Consider the following 14,929-nt stretch of genomic DNA (forward strand, 5'->3'; position numbering starts at 1 on the left):
ATCATAATGTGGAAAAGTAGCATCAGGTGATTCTCCTTGTTCTGAAGCTCCCCAGCAGATTAAAAGAAACAAACAAAAGAACAAGTCAGAAGCATTTTTGATTATTTTCATATATATTTCCTAAAATTTTTTAGAAATTTGAGGTAATTAAATCAAGATAGTTATTATTTTATAATTAACTATAACATCTGAAGAACACAGTTAACATTATTTAGTAGAAAGATGTAGGGTACGAGTCGAGAATATGTTTATGCTATCATTAAGCAGATATGTGACTTGGGGCAAACAATTTTACCTCTCTACATCTCAGTTTCTCTCCCTGTTAAATGCGAGGATTAGACTAGATCTTGTGAGAAGAAACTGCCTTTCATTTGGAATCTGTTGAGGATGATGGGACTCCTGATAGAATAAGTTTAAGAATAGGCTGCTGATACATTTCCCTCTGGAGATTCTCAATGCTAGTTTGGAATGGAGCTGGGGATGCTTGACAGGGAGTGTGTGGCAGCAACACTTAACTCAGTTAAGCTTCAAGATCTGTGGTCTTCTGCCTGGGATGCCAACAATTGATGAATTCTAAGGACCCTTCTGACTCTAGTATCTTATGAGTCTAAAATGAAGCCATCTGTAGGAAGCCATCCTTGTTTCTTCCAACTCTGCTTTCTTGTATGATAACATTCATGTTTATGTACATAACAAAAAAACCTCAGAATTTGTTACTGTTGGTTTATTTCATTAAACCTTACCAACTTGCCAAATCAATTGGGCACTATAACACAGCAAGGCCAGACAGAGGACACAGTTTTTTAGCTATTTACACAGGAGTTTTGTAGATAATTGATCTTGACTTATACATCTCTTATGATATTCTTTTGGTTCCAGATTATTATTAGTCACTTCCTTTTTAACAGTGTGTTTTTTTATGAGGTGACTAAACTGCTATTTAACCCTGCTACAAGAATGTGACAGTGGGCTAGTCCAGACAAGTGGAGGTGCACTTGGTAACTAACATTCTTAATAAGCTTGCTTCAACCTGCCACAAATTAAAAGCTCTGTGACTTTTCTAGCACATAAGTGATTTAAAAAAAAAAAAGCTTGGATTGTGAATAAATAAGCTTTTCTGATTTGCACTCTGGTTGGCAGTAAATGAAACTTCAGCCTCATGATTCAGTTTTGCTTAAAACTACCTTAATAATCTGTCTAGATAAGCAGTGAGCTTCTGAAAATTTTAAAGGGGTGATCTAGCAGTCATCTTCGGGGCTCCGTAAAAAGGCTTTGTGTTGCTCAGAAACATGATGTAGTTGAAAACTCCATGGCCTTTGGAGTAAAATCTGCTTTGCCACTTAGTGGTTGATTGATCTTACATAAATTATTCTACCTCTCTAAGGCTATTTTATGATTTATATAATCATGATTGTCTTTAATTTGTAGGATCATCATGTAAGGTAGACATATGTTAAGCACTTAATATATAGTACCTGGCAAATTGATGGTATCTAGGAGTAGCTGTTTTAATTAAGCCAAAGAAAGTAATTATTGTTTATCAGACCATAAGACAACATATAGTAGGGCCTTAATAGTTGTTTGATTGAATTCTTTTTAAATGGCTCTGAGATAAGACTGCCTGAGTTTAATTTTGGTTTCCTACTCAGTACCTGTATGACCTTGGGCAAGGTTCTTAATCTATGTAAGGCTTAGTATCCTCATCTTTAAAAAGGGGGTTATAATAATACCTATCTGGCAGGGTTATTGTGAGAACTAAGTGGAGTAATGCATATAAAGCAATTTGCACAATACCAGTACATATTAAACATATTAAACTCTCAATAATAACAATTAGTTAAAAAATATTTTTAAAACTACTGAGTGGTTTCATGGGTAAATATACGTATTCCAAACTTATCAAATGATACTCTTCAAAATATGTGTAGTTATTGTAGATTAATTATACCTCAATAAAGCAATACTTAGTGATTGTGTGTGTGTATATGTGGTATGTATATATATATTCTTTTTTGTAAAACATTATTTCTTTTTTTATTATTTATTTATTTATTGGCTGCATTGGGTCTTTGTTGCTGTGCGCAGGCTTTCTCTAACTGTGGCAAGCGGGGTCTGCTCTTTGTTGCAGTGCGGGAGCCTTTCATTACAGTGTCTTCTCTTGTTGTGGAGCACGGGCTCTAAGTGCATGGGCTTCAGTAGTTGTGGCACGCAGGCTTAGTTGCTCTGTGGTATGTGGGATCTTCCCAGACCAGGGATCGAACCCGTGTCCCCTGCACTGGCAAGCAGATTCTTAATCACTGCACCATCAGGGAAGCCCCTATATATTCTTCATATTGTGTTGATTGTATTCAATGCTGGTGCCCAGTAGCATTCCCAAACCTGGATGGAATTAATTATGCTGGTGTCAAGATGATGACAAGCTTGAAACACATGGTTGTAAAAAAACTTTCTTTTATTAATGTTCTTTTTGAAACACAAGGGAATTGTATTTTACAAACTGATTTTTTAAAGATACATATAGTAAAGCTATACTTTCAGAACTGTTAGTTTGTGTTACTAAGTGTGTCACATGCAGGGTGAGGATCCTGCAGGTGACTGAACTGAATTTTCTTAGTGACTTATTAAGATCACAGTCCATTAGAGTTGGAAGGGATCTCAGTGGTCATTCATGTGGGTTGCTCCCATATTTTACAAAAGAGAATGTTAATTCTCCTGATGACTGGCTCAAGGTCCCATAACCTGGTCTCCTAAATACTTGTTCAATACTTTTTAAATGTCTTAATGTGTCATTAACAGTGAGGAATAAAGACAGGCTACAAGTGTGTATTTGGGAAAAGGCTAAAATTTGGCTACAAAGTAAAAATACTTTTAAGAGCTAATCCATATGTTTAGAGAAAGCATTACTGAGAAGGGCCTAATAAACACCCTGAGGACCAAGCCTAAAGTAATAATACTTGTCAGAGATAGCCAGCGATCAATTATGATGGTTTACAGGAGTTGTCTTTTGCACATTGTTTTGGTATTTCATTTTAATTTGTCTCTAAGGAAGTTATGTAAGAGGAAACATTGAGAAGATTCTCAAACTTCATAGAAGAATGTGCTTTGGAGGCTTCTCAGTTGTTTCAAATAATTGCCATTATTATTTATGAAAATTGGTTTCATCTGCACACATTGCATACTCCATCAGTTCACAGCTTTTTGGTCTCGGGATCCTTTTGTACTCTTAAAAAGTCATCAAGACACCAAAGAGCTTTGGTTTATGTGGATTATATCTACTGACATTTGTCATATTCAAAATTAATATTGAGAAAAATTAAATGTTTAAGATAACAATAATAAATTGATTATATGTTAATATAAATAGCATTTTTTATGGAAAGTAATTCTATTTTCCAAAAAATAAAATTCGTGAGTAGAGTGATATTTTACACTTTTACATATCTCCTTAACGTCTGGCTTAATTGAAGACAGTTGTATTCTCTTATCTTCTGAATTCAGCCTGTTCTGATATGTTGTTTTTGTTGACATATATGAAGAAACACTGTCCTTACACAGATCTGTAGTTGGAAAAGTGAAGGGTATTTTAATAGTCTTTTCAGATAATTGTGAATATTCTTCTTTGATACTAAACTGACAAGTGATAGTTTTCTAAAGGCTGGTTTCAATGTGGAATCTGGAGCCATATCAATGTACTTTTTGTACTTTGTTATAGCAGTATCCCTTGGTCTGTCTTGCACTTTGAGTAGACCCTTTATCCATGCCTGATTTTACAACGTCATGCATTCATTGTTATTTGGAGAGTATTGGTCCTCTGAGTTATACAGATTTTCTAATGTTGAAAGATTTCATTATATAATATCAAAAAATCACTTCTGCTAATATCACCACCAATCTCATTAGAAAAGTCTTTAAACATTAGGGAGCTATTGAGTCCATGGAGGCTGATGGTTTTCCAAAATTTTAATTTTTAATTTTGTTTTGTTTTGTGGGTTATTTGGGTTTTTTTTGTGGTACGCGGGCCTCTCACTGTTGTGGCCTCTCCCATTAGGGAGCACAGGCTCCGGACGCACAGGCTTAGCGGCCATGGCTCACGGGCCCAGCCGCTCCGCGGCATGTGGGATCTTCCCAGACCGGGGTACGAACCTGTGTCCCCTGCATCGGCAGGTGGATTCTCAACCACTGCGCCACCAGGGAGACCTTAATTTTTAATTTTGAAAACTCAAATTTTGTCATTGGCAATTAATACTTCCAGACTTGTGCCGTGAAATAACAAGCTTGCTTTATTCATTTTGGAGGAGAATCCTGTCAGATACTTAAATCTGAATAACCATAGTTTTGTCTGCCAGTCATTTAAGTAATAATAGTGTTCCATGGAAAAAGTAACTGGTTCAGAACACAACTCAATTATGTAAGTGCTTTTCCCTCAGCACAACCTTAATTCTCTGCTGTGCAGTGTGAGTGCTTTATGCATACTTCCCAGTTGTCACATAGAATATTAAAAGGCATGTGCTCAAGAGTCAAGCTTAATTAAAAGTAATAATTTTTGACCATTCAACAGCAACATTCTTAAGTAAAATTCGCATTTTTACAGTGAGTACATGGCACTGGAGACTTTAACACAATATGGTGTCACTACTTTGGTTTGTGCTAGGTACCAGCAGTTTTGCCCACCATTGCTTTTTTTCCATCAGTGTAAAAAACAGTGAAAAAGTCAAATACTATGTAAGTATTTATTTAGAAAATTATTTTGACTTTGTGGAACCCCTAAAAGGTTCTTACGAGTCTTGTGTTTATAGAACACGCTTTGAGAACCATTGGCATAGTTAATGTCTTCCTAAGAAAATACTAAATACTTTCTGTAAGAAGAAAAGAAAAAAACTTCAAGCAGATTTTAAGAGTATTCACTAACTGTTGGAATATCTACTGTGTGGCAAATGTATTCTTTAAGCCATTCTCACAGAAAGCCTGTTAGGAGAGGTAATATTATCCATTTTTATAGATGAAGAAACTGAGCTTTGAGATATAAAATATTGATTGGAGTAAATAGTAGAACAGTGACTAGCAGAAGTGAATTTGAACTCAGGACACTCTGACTTTAAAAGTCCTTGCTTTCAAGAGAATTAGAAGACAAGCCACAGACTGGGGGAAAACATCTACAAAAGATACATTCGATATAGGACTGTTATCCAAAATATACAAAGGACTCTTAAAAATCAACAAGAAAACAAACAACTCAGTTTAAAAAAAATGGGCCAAAGACCTCAGGAGAGAATATACACAAATGACAAAAAACCATAGGAAAAGATGCTACATCACATGTCATCAGGAAATGCAAATTAAAATAACAGTGATATACCACTACACACTTATTAGAATGGCCAAAATCCAGCACATTGACAGCACCAAATGCTGGTGAGGATGTAGAGCAACAGGAATTCTCATTTGTTGCTGGTGGGAATGCAAAATGGTTCAGCCACTTAGAAGACAGTTTGGCAGTTTTTTACAAAAATAAATATACTCTTACCATATGATCTAGCAACTGTGCTCCTTGGTATTTACCCAAGGGAGTCGAAAACTTACGTTCACCCAAAAACCTATACATAGATGTTTATAGAAGCTTTATTCATAATTGCCATAACCTGGAAGCAACCTAGATGTCCTTAAGTAGATGAATGGAGAAATAAACTGGTACATCCAGACAATGGGATATTATTCCCCACTAAAAAGAAATGAGCTCTCAATTCATGAAAAGACATAGATGAATTTTAAATATGTATTATTAATTCAAAAGGTCCATGCTACATTCACCTGTCTCCTGTTATTAAATAGAAAGAGTTGCTTTTAACAATCCACAAGAATTTTTTAAGTGCCTGCATTTTCCTCAGATTATTTATTAACACTGCAGATTTACTTGATTTTGGTCATTTTTCTTCAAGTCTAATTTTTTTTTAAATAAATTTATTTATTTTTGGCTGTGTTGTGTCTTTGTTGCTGCATGTGGGCTTTTCTCTAGTTGCAGTGAGCGGAGGCTACTCTTTGTTGCAATGCAGGCTTCTCACTGCGGTGACTTCTCTTGTTGCAGAGCATGGACTCTAGGCATGCAGGCTTCAGTAGTTGTGGCTTGTGGACTCTAGAGCTCAGGCTCAGTAGTTGTGGCACACGGGCTTAGTTGCTCCACGGCATATGGGATCTTCCCGGGCCAGGGCTCGAACCCATGTCCCTTGAATTGGCAGGCAGATTCTTAACCACTGCACCACCATGGAAGCCCTCTTCAAGTCTAATTTAAAAACAAATTTGACATACTTATGGTACTGAGTCCAAGCTCATACTGCTTACCACATGACAGGCCAATAAATCGAGTTGCTGAGGCAAGGAATAGTGACTTCATTTGGAAAGCCAGCAGACCGAGAAGATGGTGTACTAGTGTCCCAAAGAACCATCTTACCTGAGTTAGAATTCAGGCTTCTTTTATACTAAAAGGGGAGGGGTGTTGTTGGTTGTTGCAAACTTCTTAGTGCCGGAATCCTTTGCTCTTGCAGCTGTCCACATAGATAGGTCCAGTCATAGTGTTCCTGTAAACCTCCAACAAAACAAATGTTATTTTCTGTTCTGCAGCTTTTTATCTGTATATGAATGGAAAAGTTTTATACCTTTGAAGGTCAGAGCCTTGAGAATGGGCTATCATGTATATTTTCAGGCTATAGGCAACATTCCTAACTTGTAGAAGAAGCAGTTCGAATACAGAGGTTAAAGTAAAAGAAACAGATCCAATATGGAGTCACATTTGTTCTTCCCTGTTACACTTTCAGTCATCAGCTGACAAGAAGAATCAGCCTGAATTCTTGCCTACTGTGGCTATCATGCTTAAAAATGTGGTCTTATTTTTAAAATGTAAATACCGTAAAATCGCTTATTTTTGTAAAGAGGAGTTTGTTGAACAGTTTAAAATATATAAGCTTTTTGTGTTAATGTAGTAGAATATATACTTGTCATATTAATTCATTAATTTAGCATTATTTTGAATCAGTGTTATGTTCTCACTGGTCATTTTATCCCAAGCCACAAGTACTCATTCACAGAATAACAAAAAGAGCGTTTGTTGAGCATCTACTGTGGGCTAGGCATTGTTCTTAATGCTTTTCACATATTAGCTCAGGCTTATCCCAACCCTGTGAGAAAGTACTAGTCTGATACTATCTCTGTTATGTATCATTAGGGCAGCTATGGGTTTTTTGTTTTTTATTTGTTTAGTTTCATCTGTCTTATAGGTGTATATTCATCATCTTCCCAAGACATTATTCAAAATATCTTTTAAAGGCTTATTTATAAGGACTTCCAACACTTGCAGTTGTGAGATTATACCTCGAAGAATAATCATGAAATTGGTGTTAAATATCCTTGTCTTCTTTATTAACCAATTCTGACAGATGAGCTCTGTAAGCACCTGAAGCATCATTGACAGGAGAGGGGAAGGGTTATTTCAGGCTAATTTGTTTTTCCCAAACAGTCTATTGTAGTTAAAATTAAAGTATTTGAGGGAGCACTCTAATATGAGAACCTTTATAAACACAAATATAAGGTAACCTTTTTGGAGAAAGAATTTTAGATAAGACCTAATCTTATATTTTGGTATTTTAGGTATATAAGTGTCTTATGGAATTTCTTTGATTCTGTGTCTCTCCTATAATTTATATTTTTTAGGTTTCATAGTACTCATATCTGATTTCCATGTACATTTGAGCCATTTATTTTAATCTCAGAGATAATGTTTCTTTTTTCACTCAACTGTAGGGATTGTTAACAATTTTCTTAATAATAAGCTTAGGAGAAAACTAGACAGGCCCCATTCTTGCCCTCATAGAACGTTCTGCAGTGTTAAGCTAGACTTACAGGTTTTTTTGTCCTCTCCACTTTTCAGTTACAAATATTATCTGTATTCTTATTTATTACATAGCCAAGATCTGTGTTTATTTCCAGTATAATTTCAAGCTTAAATTTATGGTATTGGCTCAAATGGGGATCATTGTTCTTTATATAGAAAGGCTTTATTGAGTATTTCTGTTCCTAGAGATTACCAGTTTACAAATTTTTCCACCCCACCAATATGTTTAAGTATGTAAGTTCAAGTAGGTAACGAAAGAGTATAACTCAGTGTTACTTTCTGGGGAAAAACTGCTTTAACCTAGTACAGTGAAGGACTGTGACTCATTTCAAAATCTATTTCAACTCTTTATTCAGTTTTTTTCTGGCTATATTAGACTTAATTCTTTGACTTCCCATCATGGCAGATGCAGAGATTCAGAATGGGTTCAAAAATTCAATATAGGATAAAGTCAAGATTCCTTTATTTTACTGTTTAATTCTACATACTTGCCGCACACCTGGGGGTATAATCTTCTGGATACTTACGGATTGGGAGAGGTTGGTGAAAAAGTAGGTTAAAGCAATCTTGTGATTGAAAGATTACCATTATATAGAGGTTAATTAACTAATATGATGTATGTAAATCTAAATGTAAATTTTCAACTATAAAGTCAAACAAACCTGCAAATTTCTAGTCAAACAAACCTAGAAATTTCTTTTTCTAATTTCTTGAAAAATAAATACTCCAATGATAATAATATTGGTTATTTACAATTACATAACGATTTGATTTCACATACATTATATTATTGGATCTTCATACCAACTCTGTGAGAGAAATAGAACAATTGTATTACACCATTTTCTAAGTAAGAAAACTGAAGTACAGAAATTCTAAGTGATTTTGCCCATTGTCATTGAGTGCTTTAGCCAGCCTGGAACCTCCGCCTTCTGACTTCACATCTGTTACAGCTTTGGTCATGAGTCCCAGCAAACCTTTACTGTAGCCCTAACTTCTTGAAATCACTCTGTAAGTAACTATTGTCCTTTCCAAGGGGTCCCCAGCTCTACTGAGACTGTTATATAATTAATCCCAGCTTGACTCATTTGTATTCCTTTTTCTGTCTCTGTTCCTATGTGTATCTCTTGTCTCCCCGACTGGTATATCTGTTCCCTTAAACCAGACACTATGCCTTATATTTAATCAATGCCGGGCACATAGAAATTCTTAACCCTTTAATTTCTGCAGTGTTGAGTGAGACCTACTTGTTCAGCTGTAGACTAAGGAGAAAGTGCTGGCCACTGTCCTCTTATCTTCAGGAATTTTAGTAGCCATTGGGGAAGGTTAATATTGATAACTGTGGAGACAAGCCCATTAAAGAGCCAGCCCATTTGTAGTACCATGTACTTTTAGTGAGCACCTTCGTCCATCTCCTCCTAAAATACGTCCTCTTTTAATTTATGATTGGGCTGTATGCAAAGATAGTCACAGTGGAAGTTAATCACCATTCCTCTTCTCCAGGTCCTAAAAATAATGACCATTGGAGTGATAACAGCTCTTCTGCCTATTTCAGTATAGTTTCAAAGCCATCTTTTCTTATCTTATTCTTTTTAACCCTTTCAAAAGTCCATTGAGGTAGTTAGGGCAGGGATTACTCACCTCAATTAATAGAAGAGGGAACTCTAGCTTAGAACAGAGAAATGACTTTTCCAAGATCAGGAAGCTAGGTGGTACTTAAATTGAGATTTTTCTGGCTCTTGCAGTTCTCTTTCCATTATACTACACTGCTTCTGATTGTCAGTGACATTTACTATCATTACTATTTCATTACCAGAGGATTTCAGAGTGAGGGAGGAGAACTTTTTTCAAATGAAAAAATGAAGGCGGCGTGTCTTGAAATTTTGCCTATGCTCCTTATCCAGCTTAGCTTTACTTTTATTTGTACTGAAATGAAATAAATTGAGCTAATTGTGACAATTATTTTGATAGATATGATTGAATAGAAATGACAGTCATTGCAGTTTTGCTTTTATTTATTTATTTTATTAATCAGGCCTTCTAGCATTTGTAAAGTACAATGCCAAAATATCTAGGTGCAAAAGCAAACAAACAAAAACCTGTAATGAGACTAAAGGAAAGATAACAAAAAGACACATGATTTTTATCTGTATAATCTATATGAAAGCACACACCACACATGATTGAAAATACCTGGATATTTAGGTGACATTTGCATTTTCTATTCCAGTATTTGTCTTCAGATAATTAGCCTAATTATAACACATTTGAATTGTAGTTAGGACTGACCCACTATTGTGTCTGGTCCCTATGAATTTACAAGTATTTGGGTTTCCTCATATATCAATTTAATTCACACCTCCCCCAAAGTTACAATGAATGCTTTCAGTGTGCTAGTGGATACCCTATTTTATTTCTAATAATAATAAAAGGAACTTCACTGTATATCATCATTACATTAAACGTGGGTCATTTTACTAACACCAAAGAAAAGTATCATCTTTTGGCTGTTTAATATTGTTTTAATTCTTTTATGAAGACAAAAGTGACATGCATTCATATTTTCCTAAATTTAATTTAAATCTCAAAATAGTTATTTAATATCAGACCCAAAATAAAATTCAATAGAAATAAATATATATTACTTTCATTGTTTTGGCTAAACTTGGTTAGCGTTTTAGATCATAATGGTAATAAAACTGAATGTCTGTGTGCCAGGTACTGTGCTAGGTGCTTTACGTATATTATAGACTCATCAGCTATAATGATCTGAAATTGTGGATTAATATTGATTGGAGAATAAATGACATTGTTACCATGTATAGAAATGTGTTTCTTTTTAAATGCCTTTGGCAAACACTCTTCCAAGTACCCTTCAAAATAGATTTATAAAGTACTGCCCTGGGAATTGGGAAATGGAGGTGTTATTCTACTAATCAGAAAAGTAACAGACATGCTGGGGTGGCGAGGTGTATATGATTAGCTTTATTTTAGGCTTGTTACAGTTTCCTGGAGCTCCAGTCTATTTTCTAATGAAAAATAGCCTTGCTGTTGTAACATCCATATATATATGGAAAAATTTTCAAAGCCTTCCTTTGAATGTAATGCCTAGGCTACTAGAGTGAACTTTCTAATCTTGCTTCAGAAATAATAGAAAATACCTGAAAAGTAAAATTTTTTTGTGAAATATGACTTCATTTTGTTTACAAATGATGGATTCTACTTTTTGCAGATGTGTCTTGCTGAATCAGGGCTCTCTTATCCGTGCCATCGACTTACAGTGGGAAGAAGATCTTCACCTGCACAGACCCGGGAGCAATCCGAAGAGGTAAGCCTGTTTGCTTGCTTTTCATTGAACAGAAGGCCTATCCTCCACTCACATGCCCACTTCCTATTCTTTTTTATCTGCCACAGCAGTGAATAGATAAAGTTAATGTAGCGTGAATAAAGTCTCAGTAAATTCTTAAAGGCAGAAACTTTACGTGCGAGATTATTGCTAATGTACTCCTTCTTGTTCTGTAAGTTTCATGTTTCAAACAGACAGAATTTGGGTGGATTGGTTGAAATAATTTTTACTTAGAACTGTCAGGTTAACAAAGGAATTTCCTTTGCTGCTGACCATATGGTTGAGTACATTTATTAGGATTCATCCTGAAGGTCCTTTAACTCATTGAGTTGGAGCACCTTCTGTGAGCCAGGCATTGTCCTCAATACTAGGTAACAAAGATGAATAACAATGTACCTATACCAAGGTGCTCAGTCAAAGGTGATAAATTAGTAAACCAATAATAATGACATAATGTAATAAATGCAGTGATGGCAGGGCATACAGGGTGCTGTAGAAACAAAGAGGGGCAAGGAGATTGAACATGTTTATGTATGTGATATGCCTACATGTGTCTTTCTGGGTCTGAACTATATTAAAAGACAGTATCTTGGGCTTCCCTGGTGACGCGGCGGTTGAGAGTCCGCCTGCCGATGCAGGGGACACGGGTTCGTGCCCCGGTCCGAGAGGATCCCACGTGCCGTGGAGCGGCTGGGCCCGTGAGCCATGGCCGCTGAGCCTGCGCGTCCGGAGCCTGTGTTCCGCAGCGGGACAGGCCACAACGGTGAGAGGCCCACGTACCACAAAAAAAAAAAAAAAAAAAGTATCTTTTCCTTGGCTACAATAGCACTGTGTCCAACCATGACTTTGGTTATAAGAGAATGGGAAAGAGAGTCTGGACATTACAGTTTATCTGTTTTAAAAGTATTTATTAAGCTGCTACTCTGTACTAGGAAAAATCATCACCATGACTTAAAAAGTGCATGCAACAGAGGTCATAAATAAATAATACAAAAAACTTTATTTATACCAGTGTTTTTTAGGCTAGTACCTGATCCAAGTATTCAAAAGCTTGAGCTCATCCAGTAAAACCTTTTCCCACTTACATTCTATGCAAAATATGGTTGCAAAATATTTATTTAAAGTTATATATTTTAGACATTCATTATGGAAGCTGCCACAGGACTTCTGCAGCCATCCTCTGAGTATGTACTTATATCACTTAAATATGTGAAAGAGAAAAGGGACTGCATAAGTGAAGTTCTAGTCTATGATCATCCTGTGAAAATGATAATTTGCTACTCGGTTTTTGGAAATCCACAAAGAAGGGAGGTTTTCTCCCTACTACAAAATACTACTATACTGTTTCCTTGAGACTCTAAAAATGTTAATTTCCTTGAAAGAGCCCACACCGTTTTTTTCAGCACTTTATCTCACTAATTCCTCATGAAAAGAAAAATGATAGGGTTTCATTGCTTGGCAGAAGTTGCCAGAAATAATTTATTGAAATATTTCCTTCTAGTGCTTGAGTATATTTTTAATGACTAAAGTACGTTATGCATCAACTCTTTAATGGATAAATCTGCTAACATTAAAGGGAGCCAACTAGCTCCACCCAAAATTCTTTATTTTGTGCTCTGAGAGATGACAGTTAACTATTTCACCTAATTTTATTTCCTTTTTTCACCCTCACCATTATATGTGTTATATGGGCAATCCCTTCATTGGAAAGAAGTTAATGCCATATATTGAGGACTAGTGTTTTTGAGGCTGGCACACACTTCAGGTTAATTATGGAAGAAGGTAGAATAGGGTTAGGGAGCTTTGCAAAACTAAAACAGCCACCCTTGGGAATATCTTTAAATCTGATTATCTGGGATGAGTCCATTATTTTTCCTTCCCTGGCTAACTGTAAATACCACTTCCTCCAGGGGACTGGTGAGAAATGGGAAAGAAGCTGTGACTTGGTTTTAATGTTGTCATAGAATTATAAACCTGGAAGGGATTTTTTAAATTTGATTTACACTCTCCCATCCATTCATCCCTCATTCATTTAAATATTTTTTTAATGTCTTCTACATGCCAAACATTAGGATCACAGTCTGTGTGCTAAAGGAGCTCACTCAAAGTATATCTGTGTTTTATCTTCAGTGGCAGGGTTCTGTCCTCATGAGGCAACCAGTTCCATTGTTGAGCATCTCTTTCTGTTGATATCAACCTTATATTAAATTCGAAGCTGTGACCTTGTAGCTTCCACCCAGTGGTTCTGCTTCTTTCTTCTGGTTTTAACCCTTCTCTTATATGACTTCATGTATTTCAAGATAATTACCATTTTGCTATTGACTGTCTTCAGCCTTGAGTTAGGAAGAAGATACTTGAGACCAGCAGTTAAATTCGTGTTGTGAATTTTATGCATTGTGGTTATGTGTTCTTTAACTGGGGGAATTTTGTTTCTTACATCCTCCTTCTAGCCCTGCAAATACATTTTCCTTATGATAATTTAATATTTTCTCTTTTCTTCCCATCCTTACCTTGCTCCTGAGCCCCCTTTCAGTGACCTTCCCATATTTCTGGGTACCTAGCTAGGTACCTATCTCTCTTCATCATGGATGCTTGGGTGGGACAGTATAGGGACCCCCTGGACCCAGGTTCCTTAGGAGTTGTCCAATCCTCAGTTGATAGTGGAGGAGCAGGAGGGGTATTCCAAGAATAACAAAAAAAGAAATTTTAAATATAGTTGATGTTAAAACTATTGATTTATATTTTCAGTTACAGAGATGTCTATTGAATACTTACTATGCACCAGTCAAATGAATATAAACTGAAAATTTAATATTATATAACTAATGAGAAAAGTGAGATAAGCATGAGATACTAGGGGAGCACATGTATGGGGGGAAGGGTTCTATAACCTTCAAGAATGTTTTTAGGCAAAAGGCTTGTCTGCCTCATCTACCTCTGTAGCCCTAACACCTAGTAAAGTGCCTGAGGGGCTTCCCTGGTGGCGCAGTGTTTAAGAATCCGCCTGCCAATGCAGGGGACACGGGTTCGAGCCCTGGCCCGGGAAGATCCCACATGCCGCGGAGCAACTAAGCCCGTGTGCCACAACTACTGAGCTTGCGCTCTAGAGCCTGTGAGCCACAACTACTGGGCCCGCGTGCCTAGAGCCCATGCTCTACAACAAGAGAAGCCACCACAATGAGAAACGCATGCACTGCAACGAAGAGTAGCCCCCGCTCGCCACGACTAGAGAAAGTCCTCGTGCAGCAACGAAGACCCAATGTAGCCAAAAATAAAATAAATGAAATAAATAAATTTATAAAAAGCAAAATAAAATAAAATAAAATAAAGTGCCTGGTATATACCAGCCACAGAATAAATATCTGTGAATGAATATTTTTTAAAAAGAAGAAGGAGCGGGGGGAGGAGGGAACTACAGCAGTTGACATCCAAATCGAATTAAAAGAATGAGTCACAGTCAGACAAATGAAGAAACATGGAAATAGTATCCCATTCAGAGGAAATAGCATGATATAATGTAGTATATGGGGCGACATGAGTGCAGTTTGTTCATGCAAAATAAAGTGGGAGGGGACTTCCCTGGCTGTCCAGTGCTTAAGACTTTGCCTTCCAATGCAGGGGGTGCGGGTTCAGTCCCTGCTCGGGGGGTTAAGATCCCACATGCCCTGGGCCAAAAAACCGAAACATAAAAAAAAAATACA

General features: G+C 36.5%; 1 protein-coding gene across 1 annotated transcript in view; it reads left to right on the plus strand.

Moving 5' to 3' along the window:
• Positions 1-14,929, plus strand: part of FAF1 (Fas associated factor 1) — a 537,070-nt gene that overhangs the window by 370,535 nt on the left and 151,606 nt on the right. The window contains exon 9 of the mRNA XM_059064103.2: positions 11,115-11,210. Coding sequence (XP_058920086.1) covers positions 11,115-11,210 — 96 coding nt within the window. The remainder of the gene's footprint in view (positions 1-11,114; positions 11,211-14,929) is intronic.

The sequence above is a fragment of the Kogia breviceps genome, chromosome 1 (genome assembly GCF_026419965.1).
Source record: "Kogia breviceps isolate mKogBre1 chromosome 1, mKogBre1 haplotype 1, whole genome shotgun sequence".
NCBI classification, from domain to species: domain Eukaryota; kingdom Metazoa; phylum Chordata; class Mammalia; order Artiodactyla; family Physeteridae; genus Kogia; species Kogia breviceps.